At 45.9% G+C, this 22,308-nt stretch overlaps 1 protein-coding gene and 3 pseudogenes across 1 annotated transcript; 2 read left to right on the forward strand and 2 right to left on the reverse strand.

Annotated features, from left to right (window-relative positions):
- Positions 1–3,264: 3,264 nt before the first annotated feature.
- On the reverse strand, positions 3,265–7,508 carry LOC134479127 (ornithine decarboxylase-like; annotated as a pseudogene).
- A 6,463-nt stretch (positions 7,509–13,971) lies between these two features.
- On the reverse strand, positions 13,972–15,234 carry LOC134479128 (pre-mRNA-splicing factor CWC22 homolog). The gene has a single exon (XM_063262633.1). The coding sequence runs from the start codon at positions 15,097–15,099 to the stop codon at positions 13,972–13,974; it is 1,128 nt and encodes a 375-aa protein (XP_063118703.1). The 5' UTR covers positions 15,100–15,234.
- A 3,451-nt stretch (positions 15,235–18,685) lies between these two features.
- LOC134479129 (dnaJ homolog subfamily C member 17-like) lies at positions 18,686–19,483 on the forward strand (annotated as a pseudogene).
- Positions 19,484–19,875: 392 nt separating this feature from the next.
- On the forward strand, positions 19,876–21,117 carry LOC134479130 (ornithine decarboxylase-like; annotated as a pseudogene).
- Positions 21,118–22,308: the final 1,191 nt, after the last annotated feature.

Genomic DNA, 22,308 nt, shown 5'->3' on the forward strand with positions numbered 1-22,308 from the left:
TAGTGCATACCTGGCTGTTCCCATGCAGCTGTGCTCTTTGAGCTTAGACAGAACACCAACATTCTCCCATTTTGGTTTAATTAAAAAAGAGTAGACTCGATGGTGAAGAAGGAATTGGGTTGTGATCTCTGACTTACTTCATGCTTGCTTTCCGACGATGTGTCTCTTAAACCTAAAAAGATGGGTAAGGGTTATTTGTTCACTGTAGATTTTGCTGTCTCCCTGTTGTCCATGGTCTGTAGAACCATCCAAGTATAGGTCAGAAGGAACAGTTCCAATAGAAGCATCTGTGTCTGTGAGAGGAGATTAGAACCTATGGGGGTCTCTTCTATGGAGCTGTCCTGGGTGTAGTAATTGCCTGGACTTGGCAAGATGCTGAAACACACAGTTATTATAGGCAGAGAATAAGATTAAGCGCATTTGGGAGAAAACTTTTTCTTAGTTGTACATTTGAAACCCAGAGGACTCCCACCCTTTGGAATAGGCAGTAAGTGGGATCTTCAGGCAGATGTAGTTATCCGAGTGGAGTCTATTTGGTCTATAAGAGGTAGGTCTGAGTGTTTCCTGTAGATTAGAAGTTTACCTTCTTTAAGATCTGCAGAGCAAAGGAGAAGCAAGAGTGTGCATGCACATGCAACTGGGACACTGATGTGCTCAGATGAGGCACTGCGCTTTGGTGGCAGAGTGAGCACGAAGTAGCAAAGTCCGGGACAAAAAGAGAGACCTTACTCGTACAAGGGTCTTAGTGGTCAGACACTTAGTGTGGGAACGCAGGCCTCACACACAGGGCTCCTGCAGAAAGGGGTCAGACCGGATTTTCACAGGCACAAACCAGGACCTACAGCAACAAAGAAAAGAGAAGAAAGAGACCTGGGTATGGGCCAGACAGAGACATTGTTTTCTGGTTAGTGTAAATTACATCCCAGGACATGGGGACAGGCAGTGAAGAACTAGAGACCCATGGGTGAGAATAGGGATTAATTGCCCCGACTTGAGCCGGGTCTAAAGTTAGAGCCAGTGCTCCTGAGCCAGAGAGCAGCCTATCCAGGTCTAGGCTGGCATTAATCTGTCTCAAAAGGAGAAAGAAGGTCTCACCCAAGGGAAAAGGTCCTAGAAAGGGAGGCTCCATGAAAGGATCTATCCCCAGAAGCAGCACAGCTAGCTCTCCAAGCTCAAGAATGCTCTCCTGAAACCATGTGTTCACAGGGAAAGTGAAGCCCTGAGGTAAAGAAAGTGCACAGAGGTTGAGTAAGTACCACTCACCAGCACATGCTGAAGAGGGCCCTCTAGTGGGTGGACAGCTAAGAGCAGGGGGCATCATGGTGATGGGGAAGCCTGAGGAGTGGTATAAGTCCTGAAGGCCCCCAGCAGCCAGCAGGTGGTGGTCTGATGTAGATGGTGAGGCAGCAGCTCTGATCGATTCCCTCTGATACTTGCAGAAGCCACAGAAGTTTTAATGACAGTGCCCATCAGCAGGATGCTCATTGGCAATCTCCGGTTATGTGCACAGAAGTGGCATATATCTCCATTGTTCCTTGCCACAGCCAGTTTGAGTGCATAACCCATGGCAAGCAAGTGTGACTGGGCCCGGCCCAGAGTGGATTGTGGGCAATGTGGTGATAGGGCAGGAGTGCATGGTTCATCCATCTCGGCAGATGCTCTGAATCTCTGGCCCTAGGCGGCCAGAGCAGGCTGTGGGCTGCCTTGGGCAGCAGAGTCATGCAGTGGGAAAGGCCTGTCCTCTACCCCTGAGTTGGTGGCAGGGTGGTGGGAACATCAGGACATGTGAGCAACGGGAAATCAGAATCCTCACTCAGGACATCCGAGTAAACAGCACTGATTTTAGGGTTCCTGCTTCAATCCCAGGTTTCGGCACCAATGTTAGGGTTTAGAATCTCAGCCCGTGCCCAGACAGAACACACCCAGCCATCATGTTTTCACGTGGGTAACTCTAGTGAGAGGAGAGTAGAGGAGCAGACAGGCAGCTGTCATGGGCATGTCGATGGAGGGATGGTGAAGGGACTGAGAGAGGGAAGAGAGGGCAAGCAGCCCTGGTTATTCTGTCAAGCACAGCTGGCTGTTGCACGGAACTGTGGGGCTGAGCTTACCTGCCTGTTCCCAGGTAGCTGTGTGGGTTTAGCTTAGACAGAAACAAACAATAATCATGGAAGGGCTCTGGGAAAGCTAGGGTCTGCAACCTTGAAAGGTTGGTCAAAAATATTTGGCAGGAGATGGTGGAACAAGCCTCAAGTTTAGAGCAGGGGGAGACACAGAGGTAATGAACTGGTAACTCCCACCTGGACGGCCTCCTTATCTTTGCATAGCAACTGTGCCCAGTAAACAAATTTGAAGTCTTTTTTTTTCCTTTTAATTTATTGCAAGTGAGTACACTGTCCCTGTCTTCAGAAACACCAGAAGAGGGCATCAGATCCCATTGCAGATAGTTGTGAGCAATTGAGTCAGATGATGGCTGGGAATGGAGTCAGAACCTCTGGAAGAGCAGTTAGTGCTCTTAACCCCTGAGCCATCTTTCCAGCCCTGTGTCTTTTATCCACAGAATCAAAGGTTTCAGAGGCAAGCCAGTTGGAAGAATCCTCAAAGCAGTGGTGGATAGAGAAGAGGCCAGGTTAGGGTTGGCAGTGGCCAACCCCGGAGCTAAGCATGGTGGAAGAAGAGGAAAGGCAGGAGGGGCTGGTAGCTTTGGCTGCAGGCCTGGGCTAAGATGGTGCTCATTTTATAACTTCAGGCAACACTGAGGGGCCTGTGAGCTAGAGGACACCCTGCAAAGAGTGGGAGTTATTTTCCTTTTGGTCAGAGAGGACATTCCAAGCATTAGGTATTTCTAATCCTATACATAGGTGCTCATGGAGGGTTAGCTTGGGATCTGGCCACAGATTCCTCTTACATTATCCCCACAAGTCAAATATAACCTAACCAATGGAGTGTGTGATCCCTTATGTTCAGGGGACATTGGGGATCGATCGTCTTGGGAAGAAGTGGATTCACTTGTCAAGGACTTATGGTCTCTCCAGGTATAGTAGATGGGATTTCATGACGTAAATAAAACCTGTTAAAGGTGAGATAGGGGATAGAACTGCTCAGCTGTTTCACTACACCCAGGGCAAGGCCACTCCTGTGGAATGAACAGGGGCTTTTGGGAGTACTGAGAAGCATGTCCTCTGGCACACAGGTCTATGATCAGAGGCCCAGGTTGTCCAAATACGGGTGTGGACATAGAAGGGTTGGTACATACAGGAGCTGATGTTAGTTTGCTTTCTCAAAATTCTTGGAATCCAGACTGGCCACCTCAGGTTTTGACAGAATTGATAGGAATTGGTAAATTATCGAGAATAGGGTGGTATCCAATGGATTGCCTGTGAAGGGCAAAAATAGAAATTGAGACATTATGTGGCTGACATACACATGAACCTATGGGGAAAGGTTGTTTTCTAACAATTGGTTCCTCAAAATATTGAAATATCTGAAAGCTCAACCAATAGAACCATGTGTTGATAGTGGAGTGGAAACCTACAATATTATGAAGGGGATGTGCTTATGCATATGTATCTACAGAGAATGAAAAACATGGTTACCAACAGAACTTTGTAAAGATCATATCTGACTAGGAAAAACCTGTTTTTTTTCTGAGACCGTGTCTTTACCCAACAAACATCCCAGGTGACTCACAGACTGTCTCAGTGACTGATTCTCGTAACTGTGCATGCAAATCTACTTGAAAAGTGCTAGCCCAGAAACAGGGCTACAAATGCCACAGCTACGTTTTGTCAAACTAACCATTTTTTTCTCCTTTGGGGCCCATACAGGATTTCTTCACCCCAATTCAGCAGGAAGCAGTTTTCTGAAGAACATCGCCCTAGTCCCTTAAGGTGGGGTGGATAGATTTGGTCATTTGATGTGATAAAATTGTTATCTAGGATGGAAGGTTTTATGACGAGAGATCGATAAAATACTTAAAGTCATTTTGTTTGCTCCACCTCCCCATTCTTCAGTAAAGACACTGCATGTATTGGTTCGCCTCACATAGCTTTGTTGAATTCAACTTGTGATAAAGCTTCCATGGAGAGAAGCTCGCCCAAGAACTGCTTGTATAGTTCCTGCAGCAACTTGTTACTTCTGTGGCCTGACCTCAGGTCGGTGGCCAGCCTTGTGTTGTTTTAGGCTTGAACTACAGCTGCCTGGTGTCTGCTAACTGGAAGGACTGGACTGTGGCTGCTGGTTTCTGCCTGCCTAGACGACTGGTCTGCAGCTGCTGAGTCCTGTTTGGTGTTTGCTCTGGGACTGAACAGCTGCCCAAGGAGATGGAACTCAATCCAGAGAACTACTGCTGAGCAGGTCCACTTCCCCACGTCCTAATAACTTTTCTCTTCCACTACATCTACTCTATTGTTGTCTAGAGCATAACTTAAGAGAAGGTTTCAAAACTTTTATGCCTACAGCTGGCACCCAAAGTGCCTTAGGCCTAATGGGTAACTCTGCTTCTAATGTGTGGTAGAGGAAACTGTAGATTCTAATGGGTGAGCAATGTTACTGAAGGAAATTGGTAAAATGGCAGCTACAGTTGCTGGGTGCTATCCTACTGTGTAACTGGAAGATTTTGTTTTGTTTTGTTTCTGCTTTGTATGTTCAAATTCTCTTCTGAAATTTGGAGGGAAGGTCAATAACTCAGATCGTTCACTCAATTGTCTTCTGCTAGAAAGGACTTCAGACTTGGCTATGCATGTAGAGTTTTTGACTAGAAGTTGAAATGCTTGGAAGGCAAAATGGCAGAGGGAGAAGAAGGTTCAGGCTTGGTAAATGAGACTGGTAATGTACCCCATGATGAAAAGGGGAAAGAAATAGACTGGAAGGGAAACTGCTGCCCTGCCCTGCTCCCCATGCTTTCACTACCAGGTGCCCAAATGCCTCAGGGAGACAAGGGGCTGGGAAGAGCAGGAGGTAGTGCAGGCACGAAAGGGTGATGTGTGAGTGCACTCCCACAAGATATTCTTAGGCCTGCAGAAACACATGCATCCTTCCCAGCGTCTCTGCACCATGTGCCTGTTAGTGATGCTATTCCTGCCAATGACCTGACATGGAGACTGATAGAAATGCTAGATTTTAAAGCAGTTTAAAGAATCTATTAGTTTGTATCATTTATACTCTTCCTCTGTCAAAGAAATGCTAAATAACTAGACCACAGCATGAGGTGATCCCACAAGATTGGAAGGGGTTGGTGTCAGCTGGTCAACAATTACAGTGGTTGTCGAGGTGGAGGCATGAAGCTACAGAACCAGCCCTTGTGATTAACAAGTGGAATAACTGTCACTAAAGACCAGATGCTGGGGAATGGGCATTATGCTGACTTACAGGAGCAAATCAGATATTACGGGGTAATTGAACAATGTTGTGTTACATCTTTTAGAGCTTGGGATTTGGTTGCAGAACCTGGGGGAAAATCTATCTCTTTTACCAATATAGGGTTCTGGAGAATCCTTTACAGAATTCTTACAGAGGTTGAGATCAGCTGTGAATAGAACCATATCAGAGTCTGAAACCAGTCTGTCCTTGATGCAAATATTGGCCTTTGGGAATGCAAACGCTCAATGTAAAAGAGCAATTAGACCATTGAAATCATGTAGAGCCTCTATAGATGAATGGAAAAGGGAAACCACTGGTGTTGGTTCTCAGGAGTATAATTGCAAATATCAAAGGTCAAATTTTGGGTAGAGATTTCATAAATCAAAATACTTGATATTTTAATTGTGATCAATTTGGACATTTCCAGAGAAAGTGTAAGGTTAAAAGATTCAGCGTTCAAAATAAGAGGTGTGTTGATTCTAGAGAATATAGAGCTGAGAGAGAGAGAGAGAGAGAGAGAGAGAGAGAGAGAGAGAGAGAGAGAGAGAGAGAACATGAATAGAGAGAGATAGGAGATGGAGAAAGATCTACATGAATCTGGTTCATCTTCATCTTCTTGGCATCTCTCTGTCTCTGTCTGTCACTTTGAGGAGAAAAAAGACAGTCATGTCTTCCAATAAAGAGATACAACTGGAAAGGACTTCCAAAAGGAATGTTAAATAGTCCAACTTTGTCATATTTTTGTGTAACAACCATTTGCAATTATTCGTAAGTAATTTCCTCGATCTCTCATTTACCGTTATATGGATAGCATTCTGTTGGCTGATTCTGATAATCATGGGTTAGAGATTATGGTAACACAAAAAATTCTACCATGCTGGGGATTACAGAGTGCTCCAGAAAAAAAAATAAAGGGGAGATTCACTAGTTATCTGGGTTATAAAGTCCAACAAACAATTTAACCACAAAAGATACAGATCTGTAGGGACCAGTTGGGTACACCTCGTGATTTTACCCAGATGCTCCTGATTTTCCTCAGATGCTGGATGAATAATTTCCTGCATCAGGGCCTTCCTATGTGCATGATCATAAGAAATGCAGTTAAATGATGCATACACTCCACCATTCACATAATGGTGGCTAGAGATATCAGGAAGATACCATGAAGGTTTGCTCATTGACTCCTCTTCATCATCGGAGCCAGGCTGCTCCTTCCACACTTTCACTGGGCAATGATGTCGACTGCAAGTGTGAAAGCAGAGGAGACACAGTATCTGCCCGGCTCAGCTATGGTTCTCACTCCAGAGTCTGATGGCAAGTGCTCGTTCACAGCTGGGTGGATGACACTGTGTTCCCTTCAAATTTAAGCTTTGTATCTTCAGATCCAGGAGACCCACCAATTTCAAGCAGATGAACGCTGAAACCATCTTCAGTTTCCATGTCAAAGACACAGCGGGTGTGTGATGCTGCCTGCATGAAGGTCTCAGGGTCAGTACATCTACTGCCCTCATGGAAGCTGATGGTCCTTCTCCTGTTCATGAGAAGCCTGCTGGTTTTGAGTGTGGCACCAAACTTAACATTGCGGCGACAAAATGCTTTGGAAGTGTCAACGTCGATCTGCAAAACCAACTTTGCCTTTGGATGTGCTCTGGTGACTTCCATCAATTCAATTTCACTGACAAGGTCCTAATGTGGACTCCATTACTGGTGGCATACTTGACTGGAGACACTGGTTTACAAGGATTTGCATAGGTAATGCTCTCTGGACGCACCCCAAGTCTCTAGACCAACGTTATTTCAGTCTTGCTGGCACAGTCAAGTTATGTAGCAGTTACAGCTAGGGCTCTGCTGTCCTTTCATTTGTCTGTGTGAAAGGGAGTCACAGGGCAAGAGCTTTCAGGCACCTCAGACGCTGTTTTAGAATGTGTTCAAGGTCTGTAACTTAGAAAGAATCCCTATCGTCAGGGGAAGATTTCTTTCTATTTCTTTCCCTTTTTTTCCTCTAGAATGTCTTTGGCATTAAAGCCTAAATTGAGGATGTGGCAACCAAAGTTTTCCTTCCTAAAGCTGCTCATGGTTCTTGATACGCTTACAGAAAACAGCACTGGGCCACAGCTAGCCAGACCTGTGGTGAGGAAAACAACAAACCCCGAGGACCACACAGCCATTAGTGGAAGCTGATCCAAGGTGGCACTAAGCTTATGTCTAGGCTGCCTGTTGGTGACATCTGCAGGAACTGCCCTCAATATTCTTAATGTTGGTGAAAATGGAACAACAGCACCCGAGAGAGGTTATTGAAAAAACTGAGGAACAAGGCCAACCAATGTAAGGATGTGTAGACATGAGAAGGGAACCTGGTAATTGTATTATGGGATGTGGTTATGCTTATGCATCTACAGAGATTGAAAAATACGGCTACCAACAGAAGCTTTTAATGTTTAGATCTGATTAGGGAAAACCTCTTGTGAGCTGAGACAGTGTCTCCACAAAGCAAACATCCCAGGTGACTCACAGACTGTGTCAGTTTCTGATTCTCCTAACTGTGCATGCAAATCAACTTCAAAAGGGCTAGCACAGAAACTAGAAAGACAGATTGGGCAACAAAGGCTACAGCTACCTTTTCCTCAAACTAACCATTTTTTTTCTCCCTGGGGCCCATACAGGTATTCTTCACCCTGTTTCAGCAGGAAGCAGTTTTCTGAGGATCGTCGCCCTAGTCCCTTAAAGTGTGGTGGATAGGTTTGGTCATTTGATGTGTTCTAATTGTTATCTAGGATGGAAGGTTATTATTGGTTATGATCAGAGCTTGATAGACATTTAAAGTCATTTTGTTGGAATAGTTGTGTATTAGAACTTTAAGGTATTTTGTTTCCTTATGATTTTAGAATTTTCAGATTTTTGTTTTATCATTACATATTGATAGCAACTTAAGTTTTTGTTTGAATTGTACTTCAATAGAAAATTTAAATTGTTTTGAAGTGTTGTATATTGATAGAAAGGTAAGGTTTTGTTAATTGAGTATAGTCTACATAATGGCATTTTTTGAAAATGTGATGGTTCTTACAATAATTGCCATTGTGTGTAGATTGCTAATGATAGGGAAAAGGACAATTTTTAAAGAAAAAGGGGATATGAAGTGGAAACTTCTAGTTCTTTAAAACATATATTTTGCCAAACGATTTGCTCAGGCACAGAGATGAAAGGACGTCTTCCTAACGCAAACATGTGAAAGACTTTTCCTGAAGCAGACACAGGGAAAAGGCTGTTTGGATATAGCAGACAGTGAAAGGACTCTTGATGAAGGAGTATAAATCTGACCCCACAGACTGTGGGAGATGAGCACTGAGCTTTGGTTTGCTCCACCTGGCCATTCTTCAGTAAGGACACCGCATGTATTGGTTCCCCTTACATAGCATGGTTGAGCTCAACTTGTGATAAAGCTGCCATGGAGAGAAGCTCACCCAAGAACTGCTTGTATAGTTCCTGCAGCAGCTTGTCACTTCTGGGGCCTGACCTCAGGTCAGTGGCCAGCCTGGTGGTTTCTTCAGGATTGAAGTACAGCTGCCTGGTGTCTGCTTCCTGAAAGGACTGGATTATGGCTGCTGGTCGAGCCCGTTTTCTGCCTGCCTAGAGGACTGGTCTGCAGCTGCTGAGTCCTGTTTGGTGTTTGCTCTGGGACTGAGCAGCTGCCCAAGGACATGGAACTCAATCCAGAGAAAGACTGCTGAGCAGGTCCACTTCCCCACATCCTAATAACTTTTCTCTTCCACTGCATCTGCTCTGTGGCGGGCTAGAGGAGAGCTTAAGAGGAGGTTTCAAAATACTTACGCCTACCGGTGACACCCAAAGTGCCTTAGGCATAATGGGTAACTCTGCTCCTAATGTGGTTGAGGGAACTGTAGATTCTGAGGGGTGAGCAATGTTACTGAAGGAAATTGGTAAAATGGCAGCTGCAGTTGCGGGTAGTATCTTACTCTGTGTTCCTGGAGGGGGATTTTTGGTTTTCCTTTGTATGTTCACATGCTATTCTAAAATTTGGAGAGAAGGTCGAAAACTCAGAAGTTTCACTCAATTCTCTTCTGCTAGAAAGGACTGCAGACTTTGTAATGCACATAGAGATTTCAACTAGAAGTTGAAATGCTTGGAATGCAAAAAGTCAGGGCGAGAACAAGGTTCAGGCTTGGTGAATGAGACTGGTAATGAATGTACCCCATGATGAAAAGGGGAAAGAAATAGACTGGAAGGGACAGGGCTGCCCTGCCCTGCTCCTCGAGCTTTCACTACCAGGTGCCCAAATGCCTCAGGGAGACAAGGGGCTGGGAAGACCAGGAAGCAGCACAGGTACAAACTGGTAATGTATAAGTGAGTGCATTACCACAGGTTTTGCTTGGGCCTCCAGAGGCACCTTCATCCTTCCCAGTGTCTCTGCAGCATGTGCCTGCTACTGGTGCTATTCCTGCCACTGAGCTGACCTGGTGACTGATAGAAATGCTTGATTTAAAGTATTTTGAAGAATCTGTTGTTTTGTATCATTTACATTCTTCCTATATTAATGAAACACTAAATAACTAGACCACAGCATGAGGTGATCCCACAAGATTGGATGGAAGGGGTTGGTGTCAGCTGTTCAACAATTACTGTGGTTGTGGTGGTAAAGGCATGAAGCAAGCTACAGAACCCGCCCTTGTAATTTCGCAAGTGGAATAACTTATTAAAGAACAACTACTTGGTGAAGGATGTTATGCTGACTTACAGAACCAAATCGGATCTGAGGGTGTAATTGAACAATGTTGTGTTGCAACTTTAAGAGCCTGGGGTCTGGTTGCAGAACCTGAGGAGGAAAATTTACCTCTTTACTAAGATAGGATTCTGGAGAATTCCTTTAGAGAATTCTTACAGAGGTTAAGTTCAGCTGTTTATAGAACCCTATCAGACTCAGAAACTAGACAGCCATTGATAGAAATATTGGCTTTTGGGGATGTAAACACAGAATGTAAGAGAGTAATTAGACCATTGAAAGCATGTCGAGCCCTATAGATGAATGCATAAGGGAGACCACTGGTATAGGTTCTCAGGAGTATAATGCAAATATCACAGGGCAAATGGTGGCTACAGATATCAGCAATCAAAATGCTTGATGTTTTAACTGTAGACAACTTGGTGATTTCCCAAGAAATTGTAAGGCCAAAGGTTCCAGAGTTCACAATGACAGGTGCATTGATTCTAGAGAATACAGTAACCGTACCTAAGACCTTGCAGGTTCTTTTTACTGTGAGCTACAGAGGATTCTAGGCCACTGCAGCCTTTGACATTGGTCAAAGGATTTGCCAGTCTGAGTCTGAATGAGGTAACCTCCTGCTATTGGGAACCAAACTGACCTGTGGATTGCTGTCTGTATGCAGGCAAGGCCAGGTACAAATCTTAATTAGTTACTTGAGCCTGTGATTGGGCAGTGGGAAAAGAAGGCAGGGCTGAAAGTTTTAGAGAGGGGACAGAAAGGTGACCAGGAAGAGATAGGAGATGGAGGAAGATGAACCGGATGCACATGGATCTGAGTCATCTTCATCTTCTCTGTGTCTTCTTCCTGTCTGTCTCTTCAGATAAAGGAGGACATAATTGTTAGGGTTTCGAATTTTGGCCTGTGCCCTGACAGAACATGCCAAGCAATCATGGTTCAGGTGAAGAGGTTAAATGAGAGAAGAGTAGAAGAGCAGATTGGTGGCTGGCCATGGACATATGGGGGGAGGGATGGGGAAGGGGACAAGAGCAGCAAAGAACAAAGACTAAGGGAAGTAAGAGAGGGTAAGACAGGGCAAGCAGCCCCTTTTCTAGTGTCAGGCATAGCTGGCTATTGCCAGGCAACTGTGGGTAGTGCATACCTGGCTGTTCCCATGCAGCTGTGCTCTTTGAGCGTAGAACACCAACATTCTCCCATTTTGGTTTATTTAAAAAAAAAATAGTAGACTCGATGGTGAAGCAGGAATTGGGTTGTGATCTCTGACTTACTCCCTGTTTGCTTTGCGGCGATGTGTCTCCAGAACCTAAAAAGATGGGGATGGGGTTATTTGCTCAATCTAGAGATGCTGACTCCCTGTTGTCTATGGTGTGTGGAACCAACTGAGTATAGTTCGGAAGTAACCGATCCAATAGAGGCATCTGTGTCTGAGAGGAGATTGGAACATCTGGAGGTCGGTTCTCTAGGGCTGTCCTGGGTGTAGTAAGCGCCTGGACTTGATGAGGTGCTAGAACATGCATACTTATTATAGGCACAGAATAAAATTAAGCATGTTTCAGGAGACAAGTAAACTTTTTCTTAGATGGAAATTTGAAAAGCAAGAGGACTCCCACCCTTTGGAATAGGTTGTATGTGGATGTTGAGGCAGATGAACTTATCTGAGTGGAATCTATTTATTCCATAAGACATAGGTCTGAGTGGGATTCCTGTAGTTTATAAGTTTCCATTCTTTAAGATCGGCAGAGCAAGGTAAAAGAGGGAGCACTCAAGTACCCGTAGTTGGGACAGTGGTGTGGACAGCTGGGGCAATGAGTGCAGGTGGTGTTGTTAGAACGCTGGAGCAAAGTCCCGGACAGAAAGAGAACTGGCTTATGCAAGGGTCCTAGGGTCCCAGATAGTAGGAAACGGGCCTGATAGACATGGTTCCTCCGAAAAGGGGTCAGACCTGCTTTTCACAGGGCAGGAACCAGGAGCTACCGCAACAAGCATGGGAGAAGAGGGGGAGGCCTGGGAATGGGGCCAGACAGAGAGAATGGTTTCTGGTTAGTGTAAATTAGACCAAAACATCCCAGGAAATGGGGACAGGCATTGAAGACCTATAGACCCATGGGTGAGAATAGGGATTAACTGCCCCAACTTGTGCTCGGGCTAGATTTAGAGCCGGTACTCCTGGGCCAGAGAGCAGTCTATCCAGGCCTGGGCTGGCATTAAACCGTCTCAAAAAGAGAAAGTCTCACCAAAGGAAAAGTTCCTAGAAGGAGGCTCTGTGAAAGGCTCTATCCCCAGAGGTAGCTCCTGTAGCTCCAAGCTCAAGAATGCTCCCCTGAAACCCTGTGTTCCCCATGGAAAGTCAGGCTCTGAGGTAAAGCGCACAGAGGTTGAATAGGTACTGCTCACCTGCATGTGCTTGAGGAGCGCGCTCTCCTTGGTTGGCAGCTATAAGCAGGGCATCCTATGGAACGGGAGGCCTGCTGGAGTGGTGTAAGTCCTGAGATCCCCAGCAGCCAGCAGTCGTTGGTGGTTTGATGGTGTCGATGTTGTGGCAGTAGCTGTAATCAAATCCCTGTGATGCTCACAAAAGTGGCAGCAGATGTAATGGCAGGGCCCAACAGCAGGACGCTTGGTAGCAATCTCGAGTCATGTTCACAGAAGTGGCATTCCTCTCCGTTCTTCCTTGCCAAGCCAGGGAGAGCACGGAGCCAGTTGTGAGCAACTGCAGCTTTACCCACAGACCTGGGTGAACTGTTGACAATGCAGTGATAAGGCTGGAGTGCACAGGTTTCCTCCACCTCCACCAAGGTTCTGCCAGGAGAAGCTGGTGGTTGCTGTGGGCAGTAGAGGAATGTGTTGGGAAAGGCCTATCCTCTGCCTCGGGGTCAGCAGAGGAATGGCGGAAGTAAAAGGCCATGTGGGCAGTGGGAAATCAAAATCCTCACCTGGGGCATCCGAGTCACGGCGCCAATGTTAAGGTTCCTGGTTCCATCCATGCTTTCAGAACCAGTGTTAGGGTTTTGAAGAGTAGTCAGTGCTCTTAACCCCTGAGCCACCTCTCCAGCCCTGTATCTCTTGTCCACAGTATCAAAGGTCTCAGAGGCAAGCCAGTGGCAAGAACTCACAAAGCAGTGGCGGAGAGAGAAAGAGGCCGGGTTAGGGTTGGCAGTGGCCAATCCCAGAACTCAGCATTGTGGTGGAAGAAGAAAGGCAGGAAGGGCTGGTGGCATTGGCTGTAGTCTGGGCATGAGGTGGTGGTGATTGTAAAACTACAGGCAGCCCTGTAAGCTAGAGGCCCCTCAGGACATTGGAGACATTTTCCTTTTGGTCAGTCAGGAGGTACCAAGCAGGCAAGAAAAGTAGGTATTTCTGATCTTATACATGGCTGCAGAGAAAGTGTAGATTTGATCTGGCCATTGATCCCTCTTACATTATCCCCAAAAGTCACATGATATAAGTGGACCACTGGTGTGGATGGTCCCTTACCTTCAGGGACAGTGGGAATAATCTTGGGAAGAAGTGGATTCACTTCTCATGGACTCATGGTATAGTAGATGGGGATCCCTGGAAGAAATAAAACCTGCTAAAGGGGAGAAGCAAATAGAATTGCTCAGCTGTTTCCCTACATCCGGGGCAAGACTGCTCCTGTGGGCTCTATTGTGGGCTAGAGCATAACTTAAGAGGAGGTTTCAAAACCTTTATGCCTACAGGTGGCATCCACCGTGACTTAGACATAACGGGTAACTCTGCTTCTAATGTGGTAGAGGAAACTGTAGATTCTGAGGGGTGAGCAATGTTCCTGAAGGAAATGATAAAATGGCAGCTACAGTTGCTGGGTGCTATCATACTGTGTAACTGGAGGGGATTTTTGATTTTGCTTTGTATGTTCATATACTATTCTGGAAGTTTGGAGTAAACTGATCATCCTCTTCCACTAAGTCAAGTCCTTCCAGAATAACAGGGTGGTCCTTGAATCCATCCTTCCGTACAGCAAACATCACTTCAATCATGTACTGGACTCTTTTGTCAATCTCGAACTCATGCACAATGTTTCGCAGGCGTTCAAAGATTGCATTGATTCCCCTTGGTGACACCTGGGTTAATTTGAGACCACACTCCTTGAGGAAGCCGATAGCTACTTCAACACTGTCATCTGTTGGTCTCTCTAGCAGCAAAGTGAGCATCTCCAGGCACAGAACCTCATGGGCCACATTTTGATTAATAAGATGTGCCACAAATTTTGAAGCAGTCAGGCAAAGTTGCTTATCGTTCCTTCGGTATCCTTTCCGAAAATTAATAATTAGTCTCTTGAGGATCAGTTCTCCAATCTGTGGGAACTTTGAGTTGATTATCGCCACCAAAGCTGCATAAAGGTGAGTGAAGATGGGAGAAGCGCTCTGTGCTTGCAGAACAGATCTGGACAGCAGTCCTCTCCCTCTGACGATGTTCTCTTGAAGGAGCTCTTGAATAATGATGCTTATATTCGAGATGTTGACCTTGTTGATGAGACCATTGATGGATTTCTTCAGAGCCTCCCAGCTCATCCTCTGGTATGCTAAGCTGTTTTTATCCGTAATCTGCTCCTGCTTCATCCTGAGCTTTGCAGGAGGAATATACGCTCCCCCGGTGCGGGTGAGCAGCGGGTCCTGCTCATCCTTCTTCTTCTTCTTCGATGTCGGTTCTTCCTGAGTAGAACTCTGGCTCACTCCTCGGTCTGGGCTCCTCCTTTCTGGAGACGGGGATTTCCGGGACCGTTTCCGATGGTCTGCGTCTCTTTCTCTCTCTCTGCGTTTCTCTTGGTCCCTGCTTCGTGATTCCATGCTGTCATCGTAAGAGTATCCTCTTCTGGATCGCTCATAGTCTGACTGGCTGTAATCAGAATAGTCTCTATCCCAGGGGGACCGGTCTTGTTCTGTATATCTGTCTTCTGGGGAGGAGCTCCTCCGGTGGTATGAATTGTGGCTCTCCCTTCTGTCGTGACCAGAGGATTTCATGTGTGCCACACTACTTTTCATTTTCTGCTGTCGGCTGACCCGATAAACCAGATTCTTCAGGTTTTTTCAAGTGACACGTACTCAATGGTCTGAGTTCCTTGTCAGTTTTCTGTCTCCACACGTCACCTAAAGCTCCACCGCACCGCCATCACACCGGAAGTGATGTTGTGTGTTCTTTCATGTGAGGGTTTGAGTGTAGGAAAGTGTGTGGCTGGGCCGTATTTCCGCCGAAATATCTAGCAGATATCTTGGGGCACCACAGTGAGGACCTAGCGGGGTAAAAGCAAATACTCTTTTCTATTTTATATATTTTTACAGCAACAGACTCTAGCTCTAAATTTCTTAATTTTGGATGCACATGGCCGCTCTGCTGCGGATTGCCATACTGCTACAACACCTATGACTAATACAGAAGTAAAGTGAAAAGATGTCTTAACTGGTGAATTGGGTGGCCCAGATCCCATGCTTTCGAGATCTAGGGGAGCTGTTTGTGTTTTTCCACAGAATCAAGACAATCCAATCTGGGTACCTGAGCATTTGACTCGCAAACTGCCTCCTGCTCCTCCTGATATTAGAACTACACACTCTATTATTGCTGGGAATGGTAATCCAGGTTGATTCACTCACGCTGTGGGCTATTGCCAGATCCTGGCCAGTACCTATGCCAGTTCATAGCAATTCTACTGTTTTGCCAACTTTTTTCTCCACCTCCTGTTTGCGTGATGTTCCCTGTATAGTGCAAAATGGAGAATTGCCCCAACGGTATACTGCCACTAGTCTTTCCTTGTTGTGTACATTATGTTTTACTCTTAAAAACTCCTCCCAGCCTTCTATATGGCTGCGAAGGACCACATTAGCTAATTGGTTAGATCCTATGAGCAGTAGTGCTATGGGCACTGGGGCCATCCTGGCTGCTTTAAGACAAGTTACCCAAGGAGCCTCTTCAGGCAGCAGAGACACATCGATAATTCCGCTGATCTGAACATCACAACTTTAATTATGATGCATAATTGTAGTTTTCCATCATGGCCGGGGCAAGGCAATCACACACTAGATAACTCTACCTATTGTAGAGACTTACCCACTTGGCATCTGGCTTTCTATTAGCTAATCAATGGATAGATTTAATCCAAGAACAAATTGAAGCATTATATCATATGACACAGCTGTCCTGTGTTTCCTCCCTTAGAGGTTTATGCATTACTCCTTTGCAAGCTAATTTTTCTCAGTATTCTCAACAGGGCAAAGAAATCTCGAATTACCTGAAAGGAAACTGGTCCATGAAATCAGAGCAACTATCGAGACAATTGCTGATGCAAATTGCTGTCCTTAACAACACTAGATTGGAACCCATCACGTTTGGAGATTTCACCTCATGGATTACTAATGCTTTTTCCTTTTTTAAGGAATGGGCTGGCATGTTTGCCTGGGGGGCCATTGTCCTCTTGGGATGTGGAGTATGTCTATGGCTCTTCTGCCGTTTACAACGAGAACATGCTAGACACAAAGCGATTGTTTACCAGGCTATGGTCGCCATTGAAAATGGTGCGTCTCCCAACATATGGCTGCCCTCTTTAAAAAATTAAGAGTTCACCCTAGATCATTTTTGTCATGATCATGTGAAGTCATTGTATCCAGAGACGGGCAACTTTCCTTGGGCTTGGACCAACCTAAGACACGGCGCCTGGTGGCAATAGGGTAACCCAATGACGGGGAAGACCAAGTCTCCTATAGGAACGACCTAAGACCGGAGCAATGGCAATATTGATGTGACACCCTGATCTAGACAAGTCATAGACAGATGTGGCTACACCCCGTTTAAACATACAGGCTGGTCAAATGCTCCTCTGCCCAGTTTCTCCCCCAATAAACACACACTTATAGCCCAGAACGGTGTGTTACTGCATAAGTTGATTTCTCTCATTGGGGTGCAGTCCTAACTGCAAGAGTGGCTCGCCATGGCCGAGCTGGGCACTCTGTGAGGCATGTCTGATCTCTCTCAGACCACTACTTCTATCTAATTATTTTATAAAACAAAAAAGGGGGAGTTGTAGGGAGTGGCACATATAGATAAAAAGATGGCGCTGACATCCGGTGGTTGTTTGTGGTAAACAACCGTACAGTGCATGTGTTGGCATACCTCCGGCATCTACAAGGCCAGGGTGATATTCCTGCTAATAAGGTATTTCATGCTCCACCAATCCCTAGAGGACAAATATACAGCCATAGTCTGTTTTGTATATAAGGCGAGTGCCTTTGTTGCTCGGGGTCCCCCGTATCGACAATGTGGTGTTCCCTGAAATAAAGGCTGTTGAGAAGAATCCGACAGTGTTGCATCTTCCTTGCTGGCCGAGGTGGTCGTGACACTTAACAAGACAAATAATACAATGTCCTACATTTTGGGTGATTGGGGCTAGTTCTTTAAATGAATCAATCCTGCTCCTCAAATTGGGAATCTGAGTGTCCAAATGCTAAAGATCCTCAACCCTAAAAGGTTTTTGATTGATCAACAAAGAGCCAACAGGCAATGACTAGGCAGGTAGACTGAGGCAGGCTTGTATGTGTCTGCTCTTCTTCTCTGCCATGGTGATCTCCCCCCCTTCTTCTGTCCTAGTTCCTAGCCCCTGCATATCTCAAAGTTCTGCAATTATGGAGATGCCTGCACAAATTAAAAGTGAAAATGCTCTCACATATTGTCTTAGTGAGGTTTTTCTAGAGTCACAGAACTTATTGGTAGTCTCTACATACTAAGAGAATTGGTTAATGACTTACAGTCTGTAGTCTAACTCCCCAACAATGATCAGCAGCAGCAGCTGTGAATCTAGGATCTAGCACTGGCTTCCCCCCAGAAGGCAGGCAGGCAACAAAGGACAGACTCTTTCCTTCCAAAAATGTCCTTAAGTAAGTCTCCAGCAGAAGGTATGTCCCAGATTAAAGGTGTGTACCACCACACTGGCTCTGGGGCTTGCTTTGTCCCAGGTGACCTTGAACTCAGATCTCTTTGCCTTAAGCTCCTGGAATTCATAGTCACTTTGCCTCAAGATCTTCATACCAAAATCCAGGCCAGAAACCTATATCTCCCAGCCTCAAGATCAGGATCTAAGGTGTTGGTGGTCTGATGGCTTAGCTGGTGAGACAGCAGCGGTGATTTAATCTCCGTGATGCACACAGAGGTGGCAGCAGGTGTAAAGGCACTGCTCAACATCAGGACCCTCAGTAGCAATCTCGGGTCATGTGTGCCCAAGAGGCTTGCACTGCAATTCTAGGGCAATGTGACTTTGTCCTGGGAGTGCACAGTTCCATCCATCTTTACAAAGGTTCCCTGCCACAAGCCCAGGGAAGCCCAGGATGGTCCCAACTGCAGACAACAGACATGTGGTGAGGAAGGCCTATCCTCTGCTCCAGAGTTCGGTGGCTGTGGGGCAGGGGTGCCAGGCCACATGGGCTCGGGAATATCAAAATCCTCACGAGGTGCATCTCAGTCGTGGCACCAATGTGAGAGTTCCTGGTTCAATCCTGTGATTCGGAACTAATGTTAGCTTTTCAAATCTTGGCCCATGTCTGGACAGAACACACCTAACCCCTAGGATTTCCTTGAGACCATGAACCAAGTATCCTGTATAAGAAAATCATGTACAGGACTCCTGGGAGTTGTATCAATGCAGGTTTAGGGTAGAATCATGACGGTGACCAAAGAGCTCTTACAGATGGATCTGTACACACTGCTGGGTGTTGAAGAGAAGGTGGCAAACACAGAGGTGAAGAAGGCCTATAGACAAAAAGCACTCTCCTGCCACCCAGACAAAAATCCAGATAACCCCAGAGCAGCTGAACTCTTCAACCTGCTGTCCCAGGCCTTGGAGGTTCTGACTGATGCTGCAGCCAGGGCTGCTTATTAAAAGGAAAGGAAAGCCAGGAAGCGGGCCACAGAAAGGACCCAGAGACTTGAGGAGAACTGGAAGAAACTGAAGCTCGACCAGGAGGCCAGGGAGTGGCAGGCCCGGGCCCAGGGTACTGAGGAAGAGGAGGAGAGCAGGAGCACCACCACACTAGAACAGGAGATTGCTCGATTTCGAGAAGAGGGTTCCCGTCAGTTGGAAGAGCAACAAAGGCTGATCCAGGAGTAGACCCGCCAGGACCGAGAACAGAGGCTGAGAGGAAGAACAGAAAATAGAGAAGGCAAAGGAACCCCCAAACTAAAGCTTAAGTGGACATGCAAGAAGGAGGATGAGTCCCAAGGGGGCTTACTCCTGAGATGTCCTCCTGAGGCTTTTACACAAGTATAAGGAGGTTCTTAATTGGTACTTTCCAGAAAGAAGGCAGGCAATGCATAGTGGGGAATGCAACTGTCAGAGCTGCGGAGCTGGCCATCAGAAGTGAAGTCAGAACCAGTCCTTGTGATTAACAAGTGGAATAACTGTTACTAAAGACCAGCTGCTTGGTAATGGGCTAGGGTGGCTGTTGGTGATGTCTGCAGGTTTTCCGTACTCAGAGAAAATGTTTATAAGGTTCTGTTGGTAGCCTTGTTTTTCCTTCTCTGTAGATACATAATCATAGCCACATCCCCTTAATATTTTTGCAGGTTTCCATACTAAAGTCGTTTCATTTTCACCAACATTAAGAACACTGAGGGTCAGAACCTGCAGACATCACCAAGAGCCACCCTAGCCAGAAGCTTGGTGCCACCTTGAATCAGCTTCTGCAAATGGCCAGATGATCCTCAGGGTTTGGTGTTGTCCTCACCACTGGTCTGACCAGCTGAGGCCCAGTGTTTTTTCTGTAGGCATATCAAGGACCATGAGCAGGTTTACTAAGGAAAAGCTCGATTGTTATATCCTCAGTGAAGGCTTTACTGCCAAGGACATTCTACACCAGTTGAGAGGAGGAGGAGGAGGAGGAGCAGGAGCAGGAGCAGGAGGAAAAGAAGAAGAATTAGAAGAGTTAGAAGAAGAAGAAGAGTTAAAGAAGAAGAGGAAGAAGAAGAAGACGACGTAGAAGAAGAAGACGTAGAAGAAGACATAGAAGATGACAACAAGGAAGATGATGAAGAAGAAGAAGAGGAGGAGGAGGAGCAAGAGGAGGAGGAGGAAGAAGAAGAAGAAGAAGAGGAAGAAGAAGAGGAAGAGGAAGAAGAAGAAGAGGAAGAAGAAGTTTCTTCCCCTGACAATAAAGATGCTTTCTATATTGCAGACCTCAAAGACATTCTAAAGCAGCATCTGACATGACTAAAAGCTCTTACCCTGTTACTCCCTCACAGACAGGTAGAATGACAGCTGAACTCTAGCTGGAAATTCTACAGGATTTGACTGTGCAAGCAAGACTGAAATACAATTGGTGCACAGGATTGGGGTGGCTCCAGAGCATTACCTATGCAAATCCTTGTAAACAAGTGTCTCAAATCAAGTATGCCACCAGTAATGGAGTCCACATTAGGTCTTTTGACAGTGAAATTGAATTGATGCAAGTCACCAGAGCACAGACAAAGGCAAAGTTGGTTTTGCAGTTGGACATTGACACTTCCAAAGCATTTTGTCCCCTTAATGTTAAATTTGGTGTCTCACTCAAAACCAGCAGGCTTCTCATGGAAAAGGCAAAGGAGATAAAGATTGACATCATTGGCCTCAGCTTCCATGCGGGCAGTGGATGTCCTGCCCCTGAGACCTTCTTGCAGGCACTGACAGATGCCAGTTGTGTCGTTGCCATGGGCACAAAAGTTGTTGTCAGCATGTATCTGCTTGATATTGGTGGTGGCTCTCCTGTATCAGAAGATACAACATGTAATTTTAAGCACTACGAAATTTTGAGAACATGGGTGCATCCACCATTGCTCCTGCTTCTACTTTCAATGGACTCCAGAGGACAAACATCTATTCTTTACTCTCACCACCAATGTGGTTACTCATGCAGGAGATACAGAGCCATGGCTTCCCTCCAGAGGTGGATGAGCAGGATGTTGGCTCTTTTCCCATTTCTTGCCTCCAGGAGAGCAGGAAGGACCCTCACCCTACAGCCTGTGCCTCTGCTACTCTCAATGTGTAGATGCCATCCTTGTAGCTCTTTCCTGCCTGTTTAGTTTGAATTCAGGCATTTGGGGGATGATTTAACTGATTTACTGCTGGTTTGGAATCTCTTTGTGTTGGCGCCTGCACCGACAGTGTGTGAATATTGGGGGTAGGTCTGCGGGATTGCAATAAATCAAGTACATATGTCATCCGTTTTCAGCGAGTGCCTCCAAGGCTTTACTGAGATCTCCTTATATACCCAAGGCAAAAGCCTTGGAAAACAACAAGGCAGGTGAAAACCCCCAACCAGGAAAACAGGAAAATTCTATGTGGTGAAAGTTCTGGCCCAATCAGGGGCATAAACAACTTCTTAACAACAACAAGCAGGAAGACTCAGTGGGGAGGAAGGGTGCCATGGAGAATCCCAGCCCCAAATCAGGGGTTAAGAGCAGCTCCCAGAGCAGCTCCCAAGGGTGTAAACAATTTCTTGCTATGGCAGGCTAAAAGGCTCAGCGAGCGGGGAGGGAAACACCAAGGTAGGGCCCAACATCTTTGTAAGAGTAGAGTTGGCACCAATGCAGTATGGAAAGCTGGGAAATGGGGTCACATTTAAATGTTTAAAGTTTCCAAAGGAACACAGTGTTTTATATGGACTTTTATTTACTTTTCATACATGATACGATTGAGTGCCCCCCAGCTGCTGAGCAAGCATTTGTAGCTTGTACATTGGCAGAATGCACCAAAAGCTTATGTTGTGACCTGTTGTTGTAAAAATATAAAAAATAAAAAAAAAGTATAAGGTTGTCTTTTATCCTTCTAGATCGGGCACTGTGGTGCCCCAAGAAATCTGCTAGATATCCTGGGAGAAACACATCCCAACTCTGTGGTGGCCCAGACCAGCCGCCCCACATTCTATTACACTTAAATCTACACCTGAAAGACCACACAACACAATAACCTTTGACCCAATTGGTATGTTATCATTGTCCATCGAAACATACAAAGCCCAGTACCATCCATCCCCAGAACATTAATAACAACCTGTAAACACACAGAGCAGAATCTTGAAGTCACCTGCCATGGCTTCTCTCCCTCTCTCTCCCTGCTCCTCTCTCTCCTTTCCATCCCAGTCTCCACCTCTTCCTTCAAACTTTTCTCCCGCCTCTCCTTCCATCTCACCCAATGACAGGCCTCCTTCTATCCTGTCCCTGTCTCACCTGTATTTTAC

The sequence above is a fragment of the Rattus norvegicus genome, chromosome 6 (genome assembly GCF_036323735.1).
Source record: "Rattus norvegicus strain BN/NHsdMcwi chromosome 6, GRCr8, whole genome shotgun sequence".
NCBI classification, from domain to species: domain Eukaryota; kingdom Metazoa; phylum Chordata; class Mammalia; order Rodentia; family Muridae; genus Rattus; species Rattus norvegicus.